Raw genomic sequence first — 25986 nt, 5'->3', positions numbered from 1 at the left:
AGCTTTACAATTAGATTCCTTAAGAATTTCAGCAACTTCTTCCATCTCTTATGGGTAGAGACAATATTTACTAAGACAAAAATTGGTATGCTAGGGGTAAAATGTTTGAAGATGAAACGCTACTAGAGAATCCAAACATGCCATAGCTCTGCCTCTGGAAGACCATCAGAACTCAAACTTTAAAGACAGGCTGGGCGCGGTGGCTCAAGCCTGTAATCCCAGCACTTTGGGAGGCCGAGGCGGGTGGATCACAAGGTCAAGAGATCGAGACCAACCTGGTCAACATGTTGAAACCCCGTCTCTACTAAAAATACAAAAAATTAGCTGGGCATGGTGGTGCGTGCCTATAATCCCAGCTACTCAGGAGGCTGAGGCAGGAGAATTGCCTGAACCCAGGAGGCGGAGGTTGCGGTGAGCCGAGATCGCGCCATTGCACTCCAGCCTGGGTAACAAGAGCAAAACTCCATCTCAAAAAAAAAAAAGAACAAATCTATTGGTACCATTTCAAACTGGGCCCCTAAGTATTACAAATCCCTTTCTTTATTCTCGCTCTCCTCCCAAATTACATACAGTCTAAACCCAGAATCACTCAACTAAGCAACATTTCTGTAAGACACAAAAGCTAGTGATTTATGAGGAAAAGCTTGTGGGTCTATTAATACTTCATTAAAACCCCTACATAGTATTTATAGCAACAACAGAAGAAAAAAAGTATTGCCAATTAGTGGGTCAAAAACTAAAGCAAATATAATGCTTATGAACATAGAAAGCAAAAACATAAACCAATGACTTGGTGCAATGATACTAGCTTCATTTCTTAGAAGTCCAAATTCTGCATTCCTGAACTGTGACCAGGGACGGTCAGGGAGTGCTGAGAGGAACAAAGGGCCTCACTGTCACCAGTCCATGCTCTTAAGCTGAGAGAAGGAAAAACCTGCTGTGTCACCACACAGCCCTCCCAGGCTAAGAACTGATTTTGAGCCCACGAGAAGCTTCCAGAGCCCATTTCACAGCAGTCCCTAGACATGGTCTTTCTCACACAGAGGCTGGGGTGGATTTAGCACTTGGTGGTTTTGCTGAGCCTGGAATCTTTGTTATTCCGCATGAGGTTTACACTGTAGACACGAAAAGATTGTGAGAGACCAAGTTAGAGAAAGAGGACCAAGAAAGTGCTCATAAGAAATTTTAAAGTCGAGCACTAGACATTTATTGACTTGTGACGCCAATGATGCAATCCGAACAGGCAGGCAGGTCTGTTTTGCTTCATTGTTTTGATTTGGGTCTGAGTTCCCAATAATTTATGATAGTGCTCACATTCTGTTTAAACAGCTCCAGAAACTGTGTTTATTGAATTCAATAGGGGAAAGAATTCCATTTGGTTTTACTGGTGTCTTTTCTCTGAGAGTAGTAATGATGATTAACAAAACAAAACAAAACAAACAAACAAACAAAAAACCCCAGGGCTCAGTAGAAACCTTATTAGTCTACCAAGGGTGCTTGGGCATTAGCCAATTTGTAAAGAGAGCTAAAATTAAATTCTTAACGTAATCTAATGTCAATTAAGTTCATAGAATAAAGAATGACCACCTTGAAACTTAATCTATTCAAAAGTTAAGATAAAATCAAATTACTCTGTTCTACAAATGTGGCTTCCTTTTCTTTCTAATTAAACCTTATTTTATGATGTTGAATTTCCCAGATGCCTGGAATTTTGTTTGTAAGTTTGTAAGCAAGCCTTCAAAAACGGAAGGTACTTTGCTTTTTCTTACAATAGAAAAATTGGCTTTTTGTCTTGGCAATTGCCAATTATGTGTATAACCCTAGGAAATTTCAAGGACAGAAAATCAAGCTAAAATCAGAAAAGAAAATTACATAGCAAATGGTATGGCTTACACAATTACAAAGAGACAGCACTTTTTTACTTTGTAATCTATGATGCTGCGAGGGGCCATAACTGCTGTTGCTGGGGCTGCCAGTTCTCTCTATGGGTAGACACCCCAGTAGAGAACCAGTTTGCGTGTGCCCACCAGTGGGACAACATTTTCTTCTTGTTGACACAGTTGGCATGGAAATTTTTGCCTTTCTATACTCCAGCCCCAACAATCTCAAATTTCATGTATATTCCTCACGGCCATCATTTTCCAGTCTTTAAAATTGTTTTCTGATCCATTCTGAATCACCCTAAGTCACTGAGCCCTAAATTAGAATGCTGCACTTTAACAAGAGACAAATTATTAATACCTCCAAGAAGAGTGATGGCCTCACAATGAGGTCATGGAAACTCCAGTTTCACAATTGAAAAACAAAAGCATTTCCTTTCTCTTTCACCTCCTGGGATTTTTTTTTTTTTTTCTTTGCATGAGATAAAATCTGACAAAGTGAAAATATAAGCAGCTGGCTATGTGGAACCTGACCTAGATGAACATTTCTGTGTGTTTCTTTGGTCTATCATTTTCTATTTCTCATTGCAAAATTTTAAAAAAATTGTCTTCTCTGCCAAATTTTAACCACTCAATTATTTTTTCAATTAAAAAAAAATCATACATTGCCTCCCTCGCTCCAATCCATAAATATTTCTAGGACATGTTGCTAGATACTGAGATCAGAAAGATAAATCCTGACTTCTGCTCTCAGGAAGGCTGTAGTCCAGTGCAGGAGTAAGGGTCAGCTACAGAGAAGTAACATCATAATTATCTTTGGAAATAATAAATTTATGGCTGCAGTTGGCCTGGGGTTCACTGGAATCATAAAGGAAATAATCTATACCCGAGTTGGAAGAAAATAGGAAAAGGTATTAAGGAAGGCTTTCTAGATAATGTAAGTACTATGCTTTAAATATGTCCCTCAAATTTTATATGTTGAAAAGTTAATCTCCAAGTTCATATGTTGAGGATATTTGGAGATAGAGCCTTTGAAAGGTAACTAGGATTAGGTAAGGTAATCAGGGTAGGGCCTCCACGATGGGACTGGTGGCTTTATAAGAAGGAAACAGACCTGTGCTGGCACACTCTTTCCCTCTCACCCTGTGATGTCCTCTACAATGCTGTGACACAGCACAAAGGCCCTGGCCATATGTGGCACCAAGTTCTTGGATTTCCCAGCCTCTAGAACCATGAGCTGAGCAAACTTATTTTCTTTATACAGTATCCAGTCTTTGATATTAATTTATAGAAACAGAAAACTAAGACAGTAACATATGATCCAATCTCCAAGGACTATAGTGCTTATCATATGAAGACTAGGGAAAAGAATCTTCAGGCAAAGGAAGTAGAATGTATGAAAAGGGAACAGAGTGTGATGGCTAAGAGGCATGAGCTGTATTGTGGAACGTATATTTTACTACAACTTTTAAAAACAGCAGCAGCATGGGTTTTAGGCTGACATTACCATACTTGGGCCAATTAGTTACCCTGTTATCTCCGTTTCTAAATCTGTAAAATAAGAAGCAAAAAAATACCCACCTCATAGGAGTAAACCTTAGGGGCCTTAATACCTGTAAAGCATTTGGAATAGTGCTTGCTTTTTAGGAAGCACTCAGTAGATGTTAGCAACTAATACCATGCACACAGACCCAGAGACATGTGAGACCAGGCACCAGTAAGGCATGGGAGTTTAAGTTACCTTCTCCAAAAGGAAAAGTCCAACGGACAGAAGGAAGGAAAGCAGAAAAGCAAATTGAGTTGGAGAAAATCACAAATGCCATTTTGAAGATAGCTGTTTTTCCTTCCTGGAATCTTCACTGAACTTTCAGTGTGCACTGAGGGTATATTTTTGAAGCTACCTATACTTTATTGCTTGAGAAAAACCTGTCAGTGAAAGTTAATTATGTCTTAATTTTTAATTTTAAAATAAAACACTCATTTTCATTTAAAAACTCCTTTTCAAAGGGCAGACTGATTATATTAGCACTCTAAATATGTCATCTATACCAACGCCTAAGAAAGAGTACAGTCCCAAAATCTGTTTTTGGTTATAGATAAGCTGTCTTTCACTCTGTGGACAGAGTAATGCTATACTCTGATGCCACATATTATATAGGAAGGAATGACAGGAAGACAATATGAAAAAGTATGATGATGAGTTCTTCCATCTAAAAAAAATGGTACAGAAACGTTAGAACATTGGAGACTTAAGCGGATTAACATCTCAGCTTCTTGATTTGAAAAATAAGGTTAGATGTTTTCTAAGGATCCTTGGGACTCCCATGTCCTATAGACTAACTGATTGCTAGACAGGCTATATGCAATCAAAGCAGACTATAAAATCCTAGGTAAAGAAAAACATCTCTCCAGTTCAGCATTTTGTCAGACAATACTACCAAGGATATTTGTAGGAGAGAGAGTAATATCTGCCTTTTACATTTCTAACTTTCCTTTAAATATATGCTACTACTTTGCCACCTATAACTTTAGCTGGCCTTTCTTGAATTTCTATTTTAGTATACTATGGCCTACTGAATGGATAATATACAAACAGATATTACTTGTTTGCACTGATTGACTTTTAGCTCAAATATTTTTGTGTAATGCTACGATTTTGACTTTTAGCTCAAACTTTTTTGTCTAATGTTGTTATGATTATATTGTCAGCGATGCGCTAGAAGCTTTATCCCCAACCTCAGAATGAGGATAAACAAATTGCATGCATAAATATTTACATAAACAAATATGTTTTGCCTCTGTCTTGGCTCACAAGACTAGGAACTGATGGTCTCCTGTACAGATCACTCACCCACATGGGAATGCAGGAACAGCACTAGAAACACAGAGCAAATTCCCAATTAGGAAATGGGCCACAAACTCTGGTTTTGAAGGTCAAAAAAAAAAAAAAAAGGATTAATGTCCCTTGTTTCTTATTAGGTAACAATTTGTATAATTTCCAGTAAACATGTGGGAAATACTGAAAGGCTTCTGTTTCCTCTATACCTTCCTTGAGAAATTACTAGAACACATTACCTTCTTGGGCCTTGACCTTGTTAAATGTTGATTGCCAACATTTTCCAGTTCTGAAAACAAAAACACCCTATTCATATGGTATTTTCTGCTATGCCCAGAGTCCTCCCAGCTTCTGCTCGATCAGCTTTCTCACCTCAGCCAGGAACATCCAAGTCACAGAAGTTGCCCATCACGGCAATGCTGCCCAGAAGTGTCCTGATTAAAGGAGACAACACAGATGGCAGCTTCCAACACAGCAGTCACTAGAGCGGGCCCTATTTTAGCCATGTGCTGTTTTTATATTGATCTTGCCCTACACTTGTTCAAAGCTAATCTCCCGGTACTAGAGAAACACTCTTAATACTGTGAAAGCTCTCTCCAGGTATATAACAGTCATGGTATCTATAAATGTAAAGATATCCTGGATGTAAAAATTTCCCAAAATAGGTATTGATGCAGTAACTGGTTCACTGAATTGAGTATTTGCTGATTTAGGTTGAATCTTGTTAGGGAATGTGGAGATTCTATTCCAGGGGTGGTGTCATTCCAGGAAGGCAGAAAATCTCTAACTGGATCTCCTTCACCACTTTCAAAGCAAATGGGGGTGCATTCCACAGCACCAGTGGCCACGGGCTTAACTGCAGCGGACCGGGTTTCAGATGGCCTCCAAAATATGCTCTGTTATTAGTAATATTTTTGTATTCACATAATTACCAAACTGCCTAAGGCAGGCCGGCGTTTCATCAGTGTTGAGTTAAAGCCTTCCCCCTCTGCTTGCCCCATGTGCCTTTGGTGCGCAACACTGGATACTCAGCTGGGTCATTCAGCCACAGCCAAGGTAAACACAGAAAGCGTGAGTCACTGGGGGTAAGAGCTATGTATGTCTCCACCAAATGTGAAGTCTGAATACTGGCACTCTGGCTGAACCACTACGATTCCAGCATATGTTTATGATTAGCAGCTATTACTACTTCCAATGTGTAGTTTCTACCAGTCATTTGGGTAATTTTTTGTGTGGGGAAGCATGAACTCTTCAAGAGCTCTAGAAGAATTTTCTGCTTGAGTCTGATTCTTTCAAATTTAATGTTTTAATATTAAATTCAATGTTTTAATTACTTCAACAGACTATACGGCATCCACAGAGTTGAAGACATCCTCCCAAAGTGAGGCAATTTTATTAACTTATTTTAATTGCTTTGGCTGAAACAACTGACATCTCTTTGACGACTGGTCGGTTGAGCCAACCCCACCCCACAAATTAAACCCTGCCAAACATATCTACAAAAACTATCACTACTTCCCTTGCCAATCCCTAAACACATCCAAACTGAATTATTGACTCCCTCTCCCTACCCTCTACCTTCATCTATACACCAATATACACACATCACACCATATCCACATGCCCAACTCAAATATCATGTCCTCCATGAAGCAAACCCTGTTTCCTCTTTAGAGGCTACAGTACTAAACAAGAAATGGTTCCCAATTCTCCTGGGCTCCAGTATAAGCTCCTCAAGCACAGGAACTCCATCTTGATTAGCTTTGCTCTTTCATGGTGCCTTCAAGAGAAGATATTTGGTGAGTGTTTGCTAAAAAAAAATCCCAAGAGGCCAGGGGCAGTGGCTCATGCCTATAACCCCAGCACTCTGGGAGGCAGAGGTGGGTGGGTCACGAGGTCAAGAGATCGAGACCATCCTGGCTAACACGGTGAAACCCATGTCTACTAAAAATACAAAAAATTAGCCGGGCATGGTGAGACACACTTGTAGTCCCAGTTACTCGGGAGGCTGAGGCAGGAGAATCAGTTGAACCTGGGAGGTGGAGGTTGCAGTGAGCCGAGATCATGCCACTGCACCCCCGCCTGGGCAACAGAACGAGACTCTGTCTCAAAAAAAAAAAAAAAAAAAAAAAAAATCCAAAGAAAGAATAAATTGATGAATGAACTGAATATCAGTGAATCTAGAGGTCTCTATTTTCTCAATTAAAGGTATTTACTAGTCATTCATCATACAGATATAATTTTAAGACTGGTTTGGACAAAGTGCTCAATATACAGTGCTGTTTTTTGTTTCATTAATCAATCTGCTTGCTAAATGTATAACTCTTATCCTTTCTTGGCTGACCCCTGGCTAAGTTTTCAGAACCCTACCACCTGAATTCCTATATTATCTTCTCTCTCTTTTATTCCTTTAAACTACATTTTAAGAAAGTTTCTCCAAACATCAACATGATATTATATTTGAAGTAATGTGACTCATATAGCCATCACAAACAGTTAAAAACTTAGGAGACTGAATTGTCTGGACTCTTCACTGACTCCTTGTGACCTTGAAAAGTTACTACTTTGAGATTCAGCGTCCTCACTTAAAAATGTGAGATTGTAACAGGTGCAACCTCAGGTTCCTTTCAGCTTTCTGTATTCTGGAAAACTAATTCTCTGCATTATGCTAGGACAGGCTTGCTATTTAAGCCTCAAGAGTAGGCAGAGCAGAAAGCTGTCTAATCCAGGAGTCGGAAACTATGGCCCAAGGCCAAATCCAGGCTACTATCTGTTTCTCTAAATAAAGTTTTATTAGAACACAATCGAATCTATTGGTTCATGTAATGTTTATGGTTCCTTTCATGATAAACAACAGTAGAGTTCCCAGAGAGAAAACAAAATGAGCAAAGTCTAAAATATTGACCCTTTGCAGAAAAACTATGCCAACCCCTAGTCTAAATTATGGCATTGAGGTGTATGACTTCCTGCCTAAAGAACATTCCGTTCCCTGAATGACATGTGGAGTCTCACTACCAGAGGTCTGGAAAATGTATATAAGCTTTGGGAAGATAAAACACCTTAAATGCTAAGAAGCCTGTTCCTTAGTACAAACAAAATGATCCCCTCACAGAGCACTACAGGGAAAATAGAAGGGCTCCAGGAAGCCAAAGTAAATTGATTGGGCACAAAAATAACGTGCTTATATCCCAATGTTGGCTGGGTCTATAAAGGAAGAATGAGTCTCCAGATGCAGTGTCCTGAGAACAGAGTCTTGAGTTCTGTGTTCTCACAGTGTGATGATGAGTATTACTCTATACCTGCTTCCTTACTCAGGCCCTCTTAACCCAACAGCCCATAGCTGCCAGACAGCTCAATGACAGTGGGTACAATAACAGAATAAAACCACTAAGTGGTCTGTATATATTACTAGCACTTTCAGGTACCAATGAAATGATGTGTCTGAACCTCAGAAACCATTGCAATGAGCGGAGGAGCCAGACACAAAGCATAATTCTGTGATGCTCTGTATAGATGGCTTCCACGAACAGACAATGCTAACCTGTGGTGACAGAAGTCAGAAACAGGTTGCCTGGCAGCAAGGAGTAACTGAAGGAAAAAAAGTGCTTAAAGAAAATGTCTGGCGTGAGGGAGATTTATATATCTCGTTTTGGATGGTAGTTACATGGGTCAAAAATCATGAAACTGAAAATCATGAAAAGAGTGCACTTAACTGTAGAGAAAGTATACCTCGATTTTTAAACTGACTATTTTCACTAAGTAAAGGATTTATTTTTATTTGTTTGTGGGTATGGTGTCAGGAATCCTGGAGGTCTTCAGATTCATGACCGTTATATAATTTTCCCTCTATGGTAATGGACAAGAAGATGAAGTGAAGACAGAAAGGTGAAGAAGGGTTCCTTAGTGAAGGGAAATTCCTGTCATGCCTCTAAGCCCATTTCCTTCCCAGGTACATTCTTGCAATATGTCATCAGATATCAGTTTTAGGACCTAGCACGGAAGAGGACACTCAAAAGTGGAAAATGAGGAAAAAAGTTTTTTGGGTTTTTTTCCTTTTAAACCGGGGGTTGGGTGGAAGTGGAGGAAAAAATAGATTTTTCCTCTAAAATTGTATGTGCGTGTGTTTTATTGAATTATTAAAAACACAGGGAAAATATTCAACAATATGCTCCCATGTTTCTCGAAGTCTCTATTTTAATTTAAATTCCATTAAATGTTTCTAATTTTTTACCAAAAAAAGTATAAACTAAAATATTTTAATTAAATGAAATACAAACATAGTTAAATTAAATTAAAAAGTATAAATCAAAGTATTAAATGTAGCACATAAAATATTAATAAAATATATCCTTCAAAAAAGAAGTTATTAGTGAATACTCTTAACTTTGAACAAAAAATAAATAAAATAAAGTGCCATAGCATTCTTAAACAGTACCTAGCATTCATAGTAATTGAGTTGTCAATTTACAACCATCTGAAAAACAAAAATCTGTTCTGCTTATTGGATAAGCTATATTTTTCAAAGAAAATCTTAAACACAAGCATCTTACTAATATATTATCTGGGCTAAGGTGGCTTAGTTGAAATAAACCAAGCTCTACTTTGAGTAATTGAATGTACTAAAATTAGGTAACAATTCATGTGACTGTATAGACAGCAAAAGTACCTGAGAGATCAATTAAATAAAGTTCAACAAGAGGAGAGAAAGGTGTTATAAAATTAGCACGTTTTAGTTAAAAATCTAGGATTATCCAATTACCCTCACTTCCAACTTAATAACAGAGAAAAATAGACCCTCGAGGTCAACTAATGGAATCCCTTCATAATCCAAATGAAGAAACTGAGTATGTCACTGAGTACAGTCTGACCCTAATCATTTCATTCAAAGTGTACATTAAATGGTCTCTACTCTCCCTCCCTTATCTCATATTTCATGGTCTCAGCAATACCAGCATCTGTGGTTACATGCTGCAATGCCTCTTCCTTACACTGGTTCTTTGGCCAAAAACACTCTTCCAACTCTTAAAATTCCCCCTACTAACTCATGCTCATTCTTTAGACTTCACTGAGTTATCAACTCCTCCAAGAAGTCTTCCTGAACCCCGCTCTCACCAATACAAGTGAGCCCTAAGAGTTACGTCTTCTCTGCTCTCCCAGCGTATCTTATGCATTTTTTTTTCAGTCATTCATTCATTGAACCATTCACATATTGAGTGTCAATTCTGGCCAGTAGGCTAAAATGCTAAGGATATAGAGATAAGAGACAGTTTCTGTCCTCAAGCAGTGGAACTTTGGTTAAAGCTGAAACTGATCATTAACACATTTCTCACTTAAGGACTGGCTATTAACCATTTTTGTAGCCCCAGCATTCAATATCACATATGGCATAGAGAGATTCAAAAAATAGTTGTTCAATTTCACTTTATATTGTAAAAATCAGAGCTTAAATTCTTCTTGTTTTAATGAGTGAAATGACTCAAGTAAAATTTAATCTTCTAAAACAATGGGGGATATATTTACTTTCTATGAATTATCTAACTATGCCGCACTCAGTTTTATGTATGAAGCTATGATTATTTACAATTGTTGCCAGTTTGGTTTTTATTCATTATTGTTATTTCTATAGCATATTATCAATAGCATGTATCATCCTATGAATAAAGTTAATTTGGTGTATTTTCTCTCTCAGGGAAGATTTTGTAAAGGAAGAGATGCTCAGATTTTGGAAGATCTCCCTGGTAGCTTCCAACAAAGGAGAAGTCACATTGCCACATTTCAGCCTCCACTGTTAACCATTTGTTAAGTCTCTACTAAGTGTCAGGCCCTCTGATGAGGGAGAGGAGAAGGTAGTTAAGGATCCAGTAATGAAGAAAATAGACGACCCTCTTGCTCTAGAAATGCTTCCATATTATTTTGAGGCTAAGACTAAAGTTTTATCCTATAAGAAAAATGTGTTATCAAAGGATTTTAAGTAAGACAAGAAATGTGTTTTTAAGTCCTGAATTTTAGAAATGCTAGTTTTCTTCTTGACTTTTATCAGAATTTTAGTTCTTTTGGATAAATTTTTTTAAAGCTCCCCTCTTCAGTCTCCCTCTTCTCTCTCTCCCTTCCCTCTTATAAGCTACGCTTCTAAAAGGAATCATATCTACGTTCTGCTTGTATTTCCTTATCTCATAATTGCTCTTCAAACTGCAGCAAACTGGCTTCCACCTCTACATCTCTGTTAAACCCACAATAGCAAAGATCATCACTGATACCCAGACTACTTAATCTGGTGGATGATTTTCTTTACTTTATTGGTCATTTAGCTACTCTTGATGTGGCTGTCTGATCATTCTGAGCCTGATATCTCTGTTTCTGGAATGCCCTTCCCTAGTTGGCATTACTCAAGTTTCCATCCTTCTTCCACTGCTGTCTCTGTAGAGACTTTACTCTCTCCTGCCAGATCTCATCCAAGCTCAGTTTTAACTATCCCTGAAATGCTGAAGACTCCCATGAATAAATAGCTCAGAACTTTCCACCTTGATCTCCCTCCTAGGCTTCTGGCTTATATAGCCACCTGTCTGCTGAGTGTATATACTTATCCCACAAGAACCTAAAGGTTGAAATTTCACATGTGAAACTCACTGTCTCCCCACCCACAATCTGCTCCTCCACCACAATTCCCAACTTCAGTTCCTAACACTCCTAGACAGAAAACCAAGTTGTGGTTGGATGCAGTGGCTCATGCTTGTAATCCCTGCACTTTGGGAGGCCGAAGCAGGTAGATCATCTAAGGACAAGAGTTCGAGACCAGCCTGGCCAACATGATGCATTTTATGTAAAAGTACAAAAAACAAAAAAAAATTAGCTAGGCATGGTAGTGGGTGCCTGTAATCCCAGTTACTCAGGAGGCTGCGGCAGAAGAATCATTTGAAACCAGGAAGTAGAGGTTGCAGTGAGCCAAGATCATGCCACTGCACTCCAGCCTGGGAAACCAGAGCAAAACGCCATCTGAAAGAAAGAAAACCAAGTCATGTGTTCCTAGTTCTCAGCATGCATTTCATCTCCAAATCATACCAACTTCTGTGTTTTCCCCATGGAATCCTTCAGTCCCTTTCATCCACATTCCCACAGCTCCAGCCTAGGCCTTCATCAGCTTCACTTGAGCCAGTTCGTTACCCTTTGAAACACTTTCTACAGCTCTTCGTATCTACTTTAAAATCATCTTTCAGAGTCTAGAGGAAAAAAGCGATTGGGGGATCTTAGAAAAGAGTAAAAGTAAAGAGCTACAAGACTACAGTTTTGATTTTATGAATTTTGATCCAGTAGCTTTCAAACCAGATTAAAATACTAATGAGCCAACTGGATGTGGGTGGGGTTGGGGACAGGGGAGTGAAAGACACAAAAGCAAGAATAACCTAGAGTAAGATTTGGCTAAATGAAGAATTCCCATTTAAGAGACACTTTAAAAGCCCGCTAAATGGCAAAGCACTTCCGTGAACTCTAAAGAGAATTGGTGCTAATTTTTTCTTAGCTCCCACAATAAGAACTTTTTTTATCATCTGGATAAGAGGAGCATCATGTTTGTTTAGGGTTGGTATAATCGACATCAGCTTCACTTGGGCTTCTCATAAGCAATGACTCATGTTGTTTTAGCTGGTGTGGGATCATTGCCTCATGAAGGATGACACAGCTTTAAACACGCAGAGCGTGGCCTGCTTTTTCCAATTCCATGCCTCCAGCAGCTGGAAGAGGTGGGAGTCCTCTAGCCCGCAGCTTTCTGCAACTAAGCACAATTCAGATTTTATGAAAACAGTTGCCAAGTTGACCTTGTAATCACGGAGCCTTATAAATGAGGAGGGAGAGGAGTCAAGTTGTGGTATGTTAAAAATCACAGGGCCAAGCATCCTCTGTTTTTCAAAGCAGAATCTGTGGAAACTTATAGTCAGCTCTTTTCCTCATTAATTGCTTACTCTATTGAGACCAGTAAATTTTTCTTTTTTAAGATGCAAATGAAAAGTCACAGCAACATGTTTTCAAAACTCTCCAAGTTACACTCACTAAGACAATGTGCACGGGTGGTTGCAATAGAGTTTGAAAGGAAGCTAAGGAAATGCCATTCTTATAATCAACACCACCTTGTCTCTAGCTCCGTACCCAGTCAGGGAGCACGTTCTCCCCTCCTCCGTGTTTTCCTTGCTGTTGGCCTGCCTGCTTCCTTGAACCCAGGAGACCACGTTGTGGGCCTGAGCGAATGTTGTGGTGATGGGAAGCAGGTGATCTAACCTGGCTCAACAGGTTGGTAATTCCCTCTGAGGCTCTAGGGAAGATGTGTTTCCTTATTTTGCTTTCCAGCTGTAACACAGACATTGTTCCTGGCTGTTCTTACTCATGACTGGCCTCGTGAAACAGTTCTCATTAGCAACAGACTCTGAACTCCCTAGCTGGTTAAAAATAATGAGAAGACACTCTTAAAGGCATGGCAGTTAGCAGAAAAGCCCAGACTACTGTTTGTGTATAATGAAAATGATTGTTCTATCTCTGTAGTTCTGGTGTCCTAAGAACAAAAGTTTATTAAAATGAATAGCTTGAAAAATAAACACAAGGGCATAGAGCCTGAGGGCCATTCTGATTCTGACCTCTGTGGCGGATTCAGGTCCAGACTCAGATGGGCCTAGCATTCACTTTCTAAATGGAAATATCTGAGGCCCATCTGAGATTGGCATCATCCATGGCTCCAAGATCACTGATGGACAAGGGCTGTTCAGGCTTACAGGAGACTTGGGATGGCTTAGGGGTCTGAATTTCCACAGTCTATCTTACCTGATCCTAAATTTTTTGAGCAAGACTTAGAACAGAACTGAGCTCTACAATGTCACAGTCTAGGACCTGACTTAGTCCCTTGGTTGCCTTCAACTCAAGACAAGGTGAAAACTTGACTGGAAATTGGGAGCGAATAGAGGAAGAACCTATTTATTATCATGGAGTGTTGTTTCTCCATGTTCATTAAGAACTTTTATGATATAAATCATACTGCCAGGAATTAAGCAAAAAATATTTTGAACCATAGAAATCTATTTTAGTAGTTAAAAAGGAATTAATAAAACTAAAGTGAAAAATTTTAAGATCTAGTTTCTAAGAACATAAACCTAAAGATTAAAGGATTAAAACCTGCCCTCCTTCCTTCCTCAAAAAGAAAGAAAAAAAATGAGAGCAAGACAGAAAGAAAAGACCCATAGGAAGATTTCCTGTTACTGATTGCCTAGATCTTATCTTCTTAGTCAATTTGAATGTCTTCTCTAGAACATTTTGTCTAGTTGCAAATACTGTTATATACAGTCTTAAATAAAACTAGGTGAAGGGTAAGATTATACATGAAAAAAAAATCCTATTATTGAACTTCCTTCAAGTGATAACAAGAGTTCTCAAATACATTATATTTAAATCAATTTAATATATCCATTCATACCCACTTCTATGCTTATTCCATGAAAACAGAACAGAAATGTTTGCAAAATGAAAGACTAAATCAAAACTTAATATTTACAACCTCTACTATTTGGAAGTTGCTCTTGTAGGTTGCTAAGAGGGCTATACCAGTGCTGTCCCTGCTCTCAATAATCGTATTAAGGCAGAGAAACAATAAATCCGTAATATATTAATAATGTTACAAGATTGAAATAACAGGTTAAAAGTACCAGTTCTAGAAGAGACTGGGTTGGAATCCTGGCTCTCCTTGCTGTGTGATTTTGGGTTACTTCTCTATGCTTCTGTTTCTTCCTGTGTCATAGAACAGCTGTGAAGAATAGCTGGATGATACATGTCAAGCTTTTAGCATAGTGCTTGCCTCATTTGTAAGCTCTGATTAAAGCTAGGACTTATTTTTAATAAGAATCAACATCGCAGAACCATAGTGGAGGATTAGTGCATGATTGATTACCAAGTGAGTATTACGGTGGTAGATGGCAGCTTGTTATGGTAGATCAGAACTCTTCTGGCTACAGTTGTCAAGGAAACCTTCAGAGAACTTTAGTCCTCACTTCTTTGACTGTGTTTATTTATTTTCTCTCTCTCTTTTCTGCTTTTTATCTCTCGCCGCTTAAATATAGATTTCATCCCAACCACTTACATATAACTTTGGCTACTACTAAATTTTTGTGTTGTAGTGAGAGTGAGAGGAAAAGTGTAGAGAAAAGGAAAAAATCAAATATAGTATGAGTTGTAATGCCATTTTAGGAAGTTGAAATTTTTTTCTAGCCACTGTCAGATTTCTCCACTGATCTTCAAAAGCATAAAATGGACCTTTATATAAAAATAAATACACTAATAAATGGTTTTTTCTTTTCTTTCTTTTTTTTTTCTTCAAGATGGGGTTTCACCATGATGGCCAGGCTGGTCTTGAACTCCTGACCTCAGGTGATCCACCCACCTCAGCCTCCCAAAGTGTCAGGATTACAGGCGTGAGCCATTGTGCCTGGCCAATAAATGGTTTTTTAAAGGCAAATGCATAATCAGTATTTTCTAAATTGATTTTCATAAAAGAATACTCAATAGCAAATTTCAAAGGGACTCTTTTCCCTGTGCATTATAAATGTATATAAGTAAATGTTGTGGCTAACCACAAAGTTTAACAAAGATACAAAGATTTATCTCTGGTACATAAGAGATAATCAGTACCCAAACCTACCATTGCTAAAATAGCACAAATAAATCTCAAGTGTTTGACAGTTTTAGAAATACTACCCACTACTTTTGTCCTTGGTTTCCAGTTTCTCTTTCCTGTCCTTTGTATTGTGTGTTTGTATGCAGTCATCATCTATTCATCTGAGGGATCAGAAAAGGAATGAATAGATTTAATTCGTTTTTAAGAGTAACATGAGACAGGAAGCTGGTTCTCTGAGAGATACTTTGTATATGTTCTCCCACCCTTGGAATTACATGTACTAACTGTCAGATGGACAGTTTGTCTATGTTATTCGTTTATTGAAGAGTGACATAACACATAGTTAACTCAAAGAATGTGTCATAAACCCCAGATATTTGAGAAGATGGATATATAGCAAAACGATCTACATTTGAGAAGATGGATATATAGCAAAACGATCTCCTTTCTTTACTTCCCACTTTAGAGACTAAAGCAACTTGAAATTTTTGTACACTTTTTTTTTTTGATGTACAGCCTACAGTAATCACAAAGAAATGATGTCTGAAATTTCACATGATAAAGAATGATACGTTATGAAAAACTCACTAACTCAACCAAAGCACAGCAAGAAACAAAAAGCAAACAAGCTAAAAAAAAAAAAATCTTTCGAAGAAACCAAAATAAATGCTATCAAATTCTTTAATGAAAGGGTATACACTTTAGTCTTTTGCACAGCCTTTCCTTTACATAGTTGTAACAAGCTGCTTATCTTGATTATCTAATCAAAAGTAATTACAAAGCATGTTAAAAGTAACAATATTAGAAATAAAAGTACCGCTGGAGACTTTCAGAGCTGTCTAAAGAAATAGTAAGTAATAATTTCAATTTATAGTAAATAAAACAATATACCAATAAAGACTATTTATTATTAAAGCAAGCAAACTTACACATCTCAGTAAGTACCTTTTCTTTAGCAAACACATTCAATTATGCTGTCTTAATGACAACAGTCATTAAGAAAAGGTTAATTGCTAACACTATTTAAGGGTATGCCTGACTTTTTATTTTCATCCAAAGAAGCTTAAAAACAAAGCAAAGTGTATTGCTTAAATAGATGGAATTTATTTCCAAAATTTTCTCCTGAATAACACAGCATTTACCTCTTTTACTTTGCTATATAATATCCTACTTTTATGCTTGGCTAGAACTGTTATCTAGAGACCATATGGTTGAGAAATAGGAATATGGTAATTACCTTGGAAATGAAATTGTTTAGTTTGAGGACAGAATGAGAAAAATTCTGATTACATGCAAATTAGAATGTTTACTTTAGTTAAAATACATTTGCAGATGTTCACATAACATCTCTGGAATGCTGGTAAGAGGAAAATGTTTCCTATCAGGTACAAAGATAATTCTAAAAGAATAAAAGATAGTCTCAGTAATACTCTCTAGGCAAAGTGGGATTTAAGAACAACTACACTCTCTTAACACAGCATTTGATTTAGCAACTTTCTGATTTTTTTTTTCTTTTCTTTTTTTTTTTTTTTTTCTTTTTTTTTGAGGAGTTTCCCTCTTGTTGCCAAGGCTGGAGTGCAATGGCTCAATCTCTGCTCACCACAAACTCCGCCTCCTGGGTTCAAATGATTCTCCTGCCTCAGCCTCCTGAGTAGCTGGGATTATAGGCGTCTGCCACAACACCCAACTAATTTTGTATTTTATTTTTAAGAAGAGACGGGGGTTTCACCATGTTGGTTGGGCTGGTCTCGAACTCTCGACCTCAGGTGATCTGTCTGCCTCAGCCTCCCAGGATGCTGAAATTACAGGCGTGAGCCACGGCGCCTGGCCAATTTTTTTTCCCTTTAAGCCTATAATAAACATTTGTTTCCCAAAAAATTATGGAAATTTAAAAAGTAGAAAATATATCTTAAGAGATTTCATAAACTCAGACCAGGTAAAATTAAACCATTTTTTATACTTTGTGTCACAATGATAAAAAGTAAAACCGGTAGATTAAATGACTGTTGATGCATATTTGTACTTGGTTGACTTTTTAAAAGGGAATGAGGTAAAAACAAAATCACAAGAATACTAAATGTCTATTTCATACTACGTAAAATAAGTTAAATGTAGAAGAAATGAGAGAAATAGAAAAGTCACCTTTAGAATACTGCAGTAGTGAATTTTACTGGCAAGATCCACAGTTAATGCCAAAAGGAAAGTTTAAAGAGAAACAGGATATTTGCATAGTCTCAAAGTATCTCTCCAAATGTAGCTATTAATTATAAACAGGAAAATAATTCATTGTACAGAAATCTGGCAGACACTACCTTATCTAGGTGATCAAAACTAACACCAACATTAGTAAGACGTCAACATCGCATACCCACGGTATGATACCCTCAGAGGGACCCAACATTACTTCCACAGATTTCTCACCAAAAATGTATAACCTTGATCAGGCGTGAAGGCTCACATCGGTAATCCCAGCACTTTGGGAGGTCGAGGTGGCTAGATCATTTGAGCCCAGAAGTTCGAGACCAGCTTGGGCAACATGGCAAAACTCCATCTCTACAAAAAATACAAAAATTAGCCAGGCATGGTAGCATGTGCCTGTAGCCTCAGCGACTCAGGAGGCTGAGATGGGAGGATTGCTTAGGTCCAGAAGGTCGAGGTTACGGTAAGACATAATCAGACTACTACACTCCAGCCTGGGTGACAGTGTAAGACCTTGACTCAAACAAACGAAAACACCATACCATACATAAGCTTAATATAATCATTAGAAAACATCAACCCAATTTGAAGGACTTCCTATAAATCACCAACTAGTTCTCAAAAAGTGTCATGAAAGACAAGGGCAGACTGTCCGATTGGAGGAGACTCAGGAGACACAACTAAATTCAGTGTGGACTCCTACGTTCAATTCTACAGCAGGAAAATTCCAATTCTCGTGGAAAAACTGGTGAAATCAGAACACAGATTGCAGTTTCGTTTACAGTATTGTACCAGTATTACTTTTTTTAGTTTTCACAATAGTATTCTGGTTTTGCAAGATGTTAACATTTGGGGAATCTGCATAAAGTTTACACAGAAACTTTCTGGACTACTTTCGCAAGTTTCTTAAGCCCAAAATTACATCAAAATAAAAAGTGAAAAGTTATGACTTTTTAGTCATCACATGAAGGTGATTCTATAATACCCTAAATTCACTAATTTTTTGCGCATACATTAGAGATTAATGATCAGGAGAAGTGAGCAGCTTAAAAATGGATAGAGCAACTGGCCAAATGTTTAGCCACATGACACCATCAAAGGAAATGTACCAGATGTTTTCCAACAGCTCTGCATATGGAGGCACCTACGCTCAGCAGGGATCCCACTGTAAAAGGAAACCAGAGACACCAACTCTGCTTTCAACCATAACATAAAGAATGGCCTATAAATACATACTGCCTGCTAAGAGTCTTATTTCCATTACTATTTTTGAATCCTTTCAAGAAGGTATACCTAGTATCCCCCAGAATTTGGTGTCCCTGTGCATCTGTACATAAGCTCATACAGACCTACGTAAATGCTTACTGTGAGTTAGCATCTGGAAAGAAATGTCTTCCTAATGAATTAATTTCAGTCCAGAAAGGTACCAATAAGTCCATCACTAAAAGTTCCTAAATGTGGTTTTTCCTCAATATAAAATACTTTCTTTCTAATCATCAATTCCATTTTAATCAAATTATTCTTGTTATAAAGAATAGTTAAGAAACAATAGCCCCCTCACAAAAGTTTAAACATTAGTTGAATTAGAATTGCTAGAATAGCCTTGGTTAGCTTTTGCGTTTGTTATTGAGGAAGAATTGGCTGTTTCCCTCCTCTGTTTTTGTCCTCTCTTAGGAAGTTTATGGACTAATTAGATAAATATCAGAAATTATCATGACCATTTTATACTATACCTTCACTAAAAAAATTTTACTTCATTATTTGTATATACTTAGAATATCCTTGAAAAACAAAATATCTAGCTTTATCCTCAGTATCTTTCATTTTATCAGTGACATTATTTTGTATGTTTGTCAATAATCTCACTCTGGATTTTGAATAGAAGCTTAGCCTCTGTAAAAATCATGATTCTAAAGATAATTTCAACCATTTAACAGGCCTGATAATTTATAGTTATTTTATTCTTTTTTCCTTTACAATAGGATGTGGATATACAATTTTGTGAAATAAATAATTACATCTCTTCCTCCCAACAAATACTTATGACTTGTGAGTCTCTTTGCTGCGTGAATAAATTCTGCAGTGGTTTGAATTCCCCACGATCTCAAAACGCACTGTAGACACCAACTAGGACTCCCTGCCACTGTTGAGCATATACAAGTGGTCAGCACAGAAGGTAACAGGTGTTCCTCTTCAGGAATAAGCCGAAACTGTCCAGAAATGCAAACTGAGAATGTCTTTTTGTTGTAATATCAAATCAGCTGACCGAAATGGAAAATAAGTGAGACTGAAATACATTTACTAAAACTTCCTCTGAGGGAATTATGCTCTTGCTTTAAACTACTGAAAAGTTTGTGTGCCTACTGGAGACATGAGCATGTTGTACCTTGATGATTTTCTAGCCTTTTAGCTTCAAAGAAACAAATTGAAATTCATGTTACAAGTATGTCATGCTACAGAAAAGTCATAGCCAAAGACTTTGTGGAGTCCTTGAAATTAATTCCTAAGAAAACTTTAAGAGACAAAAGTAACCTGAGAAAACAGAATTAACTATGAGAATTAACAACCAAGATTATCCATCCCCATAATCTATTAGAGTCAAGGAATATGGTGATAAAAACTGTATGAAAAATAAGAAATAATTCTTAAAGACACAGGGGGTGTGGAAAGGAATCCCAAAGGCTCTAAAGGAAATATGTCTAACAGTATTTTAAATGCCACAGCAGATTTCCCCATGCAAATTCAAAGAGCAAAAACAGAACAGGACAAGATGGACAAAGGATAATATGTATATTAAAGATCAACATACTAATTTATATATTCTGAATATCGATTTTAAAAAGAGAACTTAAATCTGAGGATGACTTACTGTCAATATATCCCAGCCTAGAATCTTTTAGGTACATGTAACTCTCTCTAAAGGCCAGTGCAGGGCCGGGCGCAGTGGCTCAAGCCTGTAATCCCAGCACTTTGGGAGGCTGAGGCGGGTGGATCACAAGGTCGAGAGATCGAGACCATCCTGGTCAACAAGGTGAAACCCCGTCTCTACTAAAAATACAAAAAATTAGCTGGGCATGGTGGTGTGTGCCTGGAATCCCAGCTACTCAGGAGGCTGAGGCAGGAGAATTGCTTGAACCCAGGAGGCGGAGGTTGCGGTAAGCCGAGATCGCGCCATTGCACTCCAGGCTGGGTAACAAGAGCGAAACTCCGTCTCCAAAAAAAAAAAAAAAAAAAAAAAAAAAGGCCAGTGCATCATATGACTTCAGGTGGTTTCATTTATTATGTTCCATACGTAGTTTTAACTAATTTATAAAATGAGGTAAGAATGAGTGATCACTTTAATTCTTCTGAATTGCAATATCAGCGCTGTAACACTCAGATACTGGAGTTGTAAATGGTTCCCCCTTTTTTTTCTTGAAAAACAAGGCTTTCTTGACCTTGTTTTGTCTACTTCTGATAGTGATCCAAGTACCAAAAATGTTTGACTCTCCCCTGTACATCAAAAGCAGCTGATTAAAAGTGGTAACAGTATGAATACAGCCTATGGATCTAGTGCTTCCTTTGTGTTAGTCAGTATCCCAAGCAGTGGAAGTAAATTGCCCAAGGCTACATTGTAGTAATTGGTGTAGAGTCAGGTCTGCCAGTCTGACCTCAAACCTGAGAAACTGACAAGTACATTTCACTGGCTACTTAATTTGGAAAAGCAAAATAAATTTAGTAAAATAAAATGAGCAGGCCCTATAAGAAATTGCTTCCGTGTTGAAGGGAAACAGGGAGAGTGTGGCACAGTAGCATAGTGGTCCCCATGATGGAGCAGCCTTGGCTCAGTGGGATGGCAGGCAGCAGGGCAGGCCTGAGCTGCTGGGGCCTTCACAGTTTCTTTTTAATGGTTGGCTAAAAGTCCAGATTTACATCTGAAGCCTCTTGATGTACAATTATTGTCACTTATTTCATCTTTTTTTGCAGTCTTGATGGTTTGAAAGGTGAAGGGCCACATTCTCGGGGCAGGGACTGTGTCTCATTTACCTTTGTAACCCAAATGCCCAGCATGGTGCTGGCACATAGTAGGTACAAACAGGTTGAGGTTGGCAGTTAAAAATTCCACCATTTAATCTTGGCTATTTTGTAATCCTGGCAGGAATTCATTAATTTATTCAACAAATATTTATTGGGCTACTACGATGTAACAGTTACTGCTCAAGGGATACAATTGTGGAAAAAATGAACAAAATACGGAAAAATTATATTCCTTTTTACTGGGAAAACGCCAGAAGAAAACAAAAACCCTTAAAAACATATAAACTCAGGTGTAGAGGTCTGGAAAATAAAAAAGAATAGATTGCTTTGAATTGAACCAATGCCTCCAAGAGCTAAAAAATATGATAGTTAGATACAAAAGTCCATGTTTTCTAGTGCCATACTGGTCACTGCTCCACAAATATGTTACAAACGTGTAAGCAATTTAAAGGAAAGGGTATTCTTGAAAGAGAGAGTGCTTTCTTGAGAAGTAGAACAACACCATCTTGCTTCTTGGCTTGAAAGGAAGTATTGATCATTAGTGAGTCAAAGGTTAATAACTTGGGCCTGATTATTTCTGTTACCAGACTCATGATTAATGGTGTCCTCTGGCTCTTTGTAAATACAGGAACCTCTTTTTGATTGCTTTTTACTGGGAACCAAGGGATTAAGCTATTCTCTTGTGACTGGGTTGCAAGGGGCTGGGGGTCCTGCAACAGAGGGAAAATGGTACCAAGGCTCCCATAGACAAGAGTGCAGGGCAGTTACCAAAAATGCAAACTTGGAACAGGAATCTAATTGGCAACTGTAAGGTAAAATACTAGCTCTGACATGTAACGCTTGCTCTTATGTATTATCATTCCACAAGACCACATGCTGAGTTAATAGAACTTCTGCTTCTAGTTTGCTTTGGAAACGGATGTAGTTTCAAATTGCCCAAATGGCACAATCTGGCTGGCGCTCTGAGACAGCTGCTGGAAATTATAGACAGGACAGCTACACTAGAACCGTTTAAAAAATGAACAAACTTGGCCCATGCTTTTGATCAAAACACACACACGTATATATTTAGTTAGTCATAATCTGAGTACTTACAGCCAATAATTATGTTCAGAAAATAACCCCAAAGATAAATGCCAGTTTATATCTTCAAGAAGCCTTTAAAATAATATGCACAACTCCTAAAGCTGGAAACAATGTTGTTTTCTCATTGTCTTTATATAAAAATGAGATTTCATTCAACCTGCTATTTTTGAAAGAAACAATATTTTCTTTGTTAGCCAAGCCCAACATAGATCTCTTGCCAATGTAGTTTGTTCTTCTCATGGATACTAGCCAAAAAGATATTCCCTGAAATAAAGTCACAGTCTGTTGAAAGCCTCACAAATCAATTAATTAGAAAACAGAAGAAATCATTATCACACAACTAAAGTTAAAAGTATGAAAAAAAGAAATGATTAAAAATAAACGTGATGAAAATACACCACTCAAACTGCCCACTTGTAAAGAAAAGCACTCATCGATGGATCAGTCACATTTACACAAATGAAACTTCCCCAAATATGTACCAAATATTTTAATAATATTTGATATTATAACACTTTTATAATACTTTTGTCTACGCACGAAAACATTTTTTAGTTAATGAAAGTTTCCTTGGCCTTGATCTTGCATCAAATGGATGATCAGATAGAGTAATTTAACACAGATCCCTGAGTAAATCTGAAATGTACAAGATGAGATGCTTATAGACTTCTTTTGACAAAAAGGAATATATTTGCATTGACAGCATGGAGTTGACATTAGCAGTAATCAAATGACACCAATGCATCTATACAATTGATTAACATGTAGAAATAAGTGTCTTTAAAAGTCTACTGAAGTGTACTTTTTAGAGAATTTCTCAAACTACACTTTAACTCAGGCATGCAGTTACTGAACAGGCTCTCAAAACGAGTATTCTGAGGATTTAGGGTTGTGTATTTCAATGTTTTCTTTTAATGTGCTGCTTGTGTTTCATTTGGAATATTTTTTAATTTCCAGATATTTTATAGGCAACTTTGGCCGAAATGAGGGCCATATATATGTCTATCCTCAAGTCATATCAAGAATGCAATCCCGCTGCTAATCTCTGCTAGCCAACGACTTCAGCTCCGGCTGGGGGAGCCTTCGAGCGTTTTCCACCTCCAGTCAAAGACAATGCAAAGAACCCCAGGCTCACTCATCTAGTCCACCAAAACTTGCAACAATCAAGTGACGGCGGTCGTGCGCCCCGGCAGAAGGCGCAGCTGCACGGCTAACCCCCCCAAGCCCAGCGCGACTGCGCCGCCCTCGCAGGAGCGGCTCGGGGTACCTGCTGAGCGGGTGGCTGGCGGCGGCCCGGGGCGCGCAGCGCGACTCGGCGCTGGGGGGCTGGGCGCGGGCGTATGAGTGGTAGGCGGTCAGCACCACGCCGCCCGAGTCCTCCACCTCCATCGTCAGCCACGCATGTCTCGGCGCCGGCCCCAGAACAAAGACCGGGACCAGCATGGACCGGCGCGCCGGGAGGCTGTCAGCAGCGGAGCTGCGGGGCCCGAGGTGCGCCCAGCCGCTCTCTCCCGCGGCTGTCAGGGCCCCAGGGCAGGCAGCCCCGCCCCGCCCCGCCCCGCCCCGGGCCAGCGAATTCGCAGACGCAGGGAACCACGCCCACCGGCTGGAGTCGGGGCGGAGTTGTGTGCGTGTGTAAGTGCGCGTGTGTGCGTGTGAGTTCCTGCGTGTGTGTGTACGCGCGCGCGCGCCTGTGCGTGTGCCTGTATCTGGGTGTGCGTGTAGGTGAGTGCTTGTGTGCGCGCGCGTCTGTATGCGTGTGTGCCTCTGTGTGCGCGTGTGTGCCAGTGTGTGAGTTCCTGTGTGTGTACGCGTGTGCCTGTGTGTGTTCCTGTGAGTGTGTGCGCGTGTGTGCCTGTGTGTGCGCGTGTGTGCCTGTGTGAGTTCCTGTGTGTGTGTGCGCGTGTGTGCCTGTGTGTGAGTTCCTGTGTGTGTGCGCGCGCGCGCGTCTGTGCGTGTGTGCCTGTATCTGGGTGTGCTTGTGGGTGCCTGGGTGCCTGTGTATGTGTGTGCTTGTGTCCGTGTGAGCGCCTGTGTATGTGCTCCTGTGTGTGCGTGTGCGTGCCAGTGTCGGGAGTGCGGTGGGGAGGCAGGATCCCTGTTTCTAAGAAGCTGGAAACCGGCCGGGATCCTTCGGGGCTCCTGCTAGTGGCCTAGTAAAGTTTGTTTTTCTTTGTTACTTTTTTTCCTTTTCTCACTCCCCCTCCCAGCCCGCTTCCAACAGGAGGCTTATCCTGTGGCTGGGAACATTTCCTGCCTGGCTGCAAGGAGTGAAACTGAGAAACCATGCCTCAGGCTGAGGAGAGAAGCCGAGTTTGAAATGTGTGCTCTGGGGAAGAAAAGAAGAAAATGTGGCACTTTCCCATTTAAAGCATCTACATTAAAAATTGAAGAACTGGATTACATTGCTGTTTACTTAGTCAAGTTCCAGTAAACTTGATTTCCTTTCGGATCAGGTAATTCCCTCTTACAGCAAAGGAACACTTCCCTCCCACACCCTCAATACGCCACTACCAGACTCTTACCTCACTCTCACATCCCTTTCCTCCTCTCAATCATGATCAAATTAACAGATACCGTCTGCAGCTTGTCTGAAAATTAGACTTTATTATTATAGGCCAAATGGCTGTTATTTCCAGAAGTTATTTCTGGTAGGGGAGGATGTAGGTACTGGTGCAAAGTAGATAAAAAGGGGCATGCTTAGCAATCTTGAGTCTGAAGTATGTCCTTATCCACATAGGACTAATAACACAAATGGAAAAACAACGTTCTTACAGCTGATTAAAAAGTAACCAGGAGTATGCCTAGGAAGAGGCCCGCATGAATGTTTTACTCACACCGACAATGTGTTTTATCTACTGTCTCTTCCATATACATCTCTGGGAACTAGGTGGGGTGGGTGGAAAGACGAGTGAATCTAATCCCTTACTGGAGGGCGACTTGATCATGCTGCTTAACATCTCAGAATCTGTTTCTGCATCTGTGAAACGGGGAAAATAACATTCATCTCCTGGGACGAAAGGACCAAGTATATGTTAGGTTCTCAAGGAGTGGGGGTACTCTTTGCTCTTTACATTCAAGAGGGGACATGTTTATTTTCATTGCACTTTGAGAGGTTGGGAAAACATAAGTTTTTCATCCCAAATGCTTTTTAAAAAATGTTTTGCTGATTAAAGGGGTGAGATAATAATGACTAAATTTGCTAACATACTACGTGTTAGATGGTGTACATTAGCTCTTTAAACAACTCTATGAGGTAGGTAGTATTATCATCCCAATTTTATGGATAAAGAAACTTACCAAGCATGAGCGTAGGGAAAAGA

The 25986-nt window shown here is 39.0% G+C and overlaps 1 protein-coding gene across 2 annotated transcripts in view; it reads right to left on the bottom strand.

Moving 5' to 3' along the window:
• ARHGAP28 (Rho GTPase activating protein 28) overlaps positions 1-24193 on the bottom strand; it is a 189626-nt gene extending 165433 nt beyond the window's left edge. The window contains exon 1 of one of the 2 annotated variants that reach the window (XM_010335561.3): positions 23931-24193. In XM_010335561.3, coding sequence (XP_010333863.2) covers positions 23931-24106 — 176 coding nt within the window. In that variant the 5' untranslated portion in view covers positions 24107-24193. The remainder of the gene's footprint in view (positions 1-23930) is intronic. The other variant, XM_003924830.4, reaches the window with a different exon arrangement.
• Positions 24194-25986: the final 1793 nt, after the last annotated feature.

The sequence above is a fragment of the Saimiri boliviensis genome, chromosome 13 (genome assembly GCF_048565385.1).
Source record: "Saimiri boliviensis isolate mSaiBol1 chromosome 13, mSaiBol1.pri, whole genome shotgun sequence".
NCBI classification, from domain to species: Eukaryota; Metazoa; Chordata; class Mammalia; order Primates; family Cebidae; genus Saimiri; species Saimiri boliviensis.
This window is presented reverse-complemented; position numbering and strand designations above follow the sequence as displayed.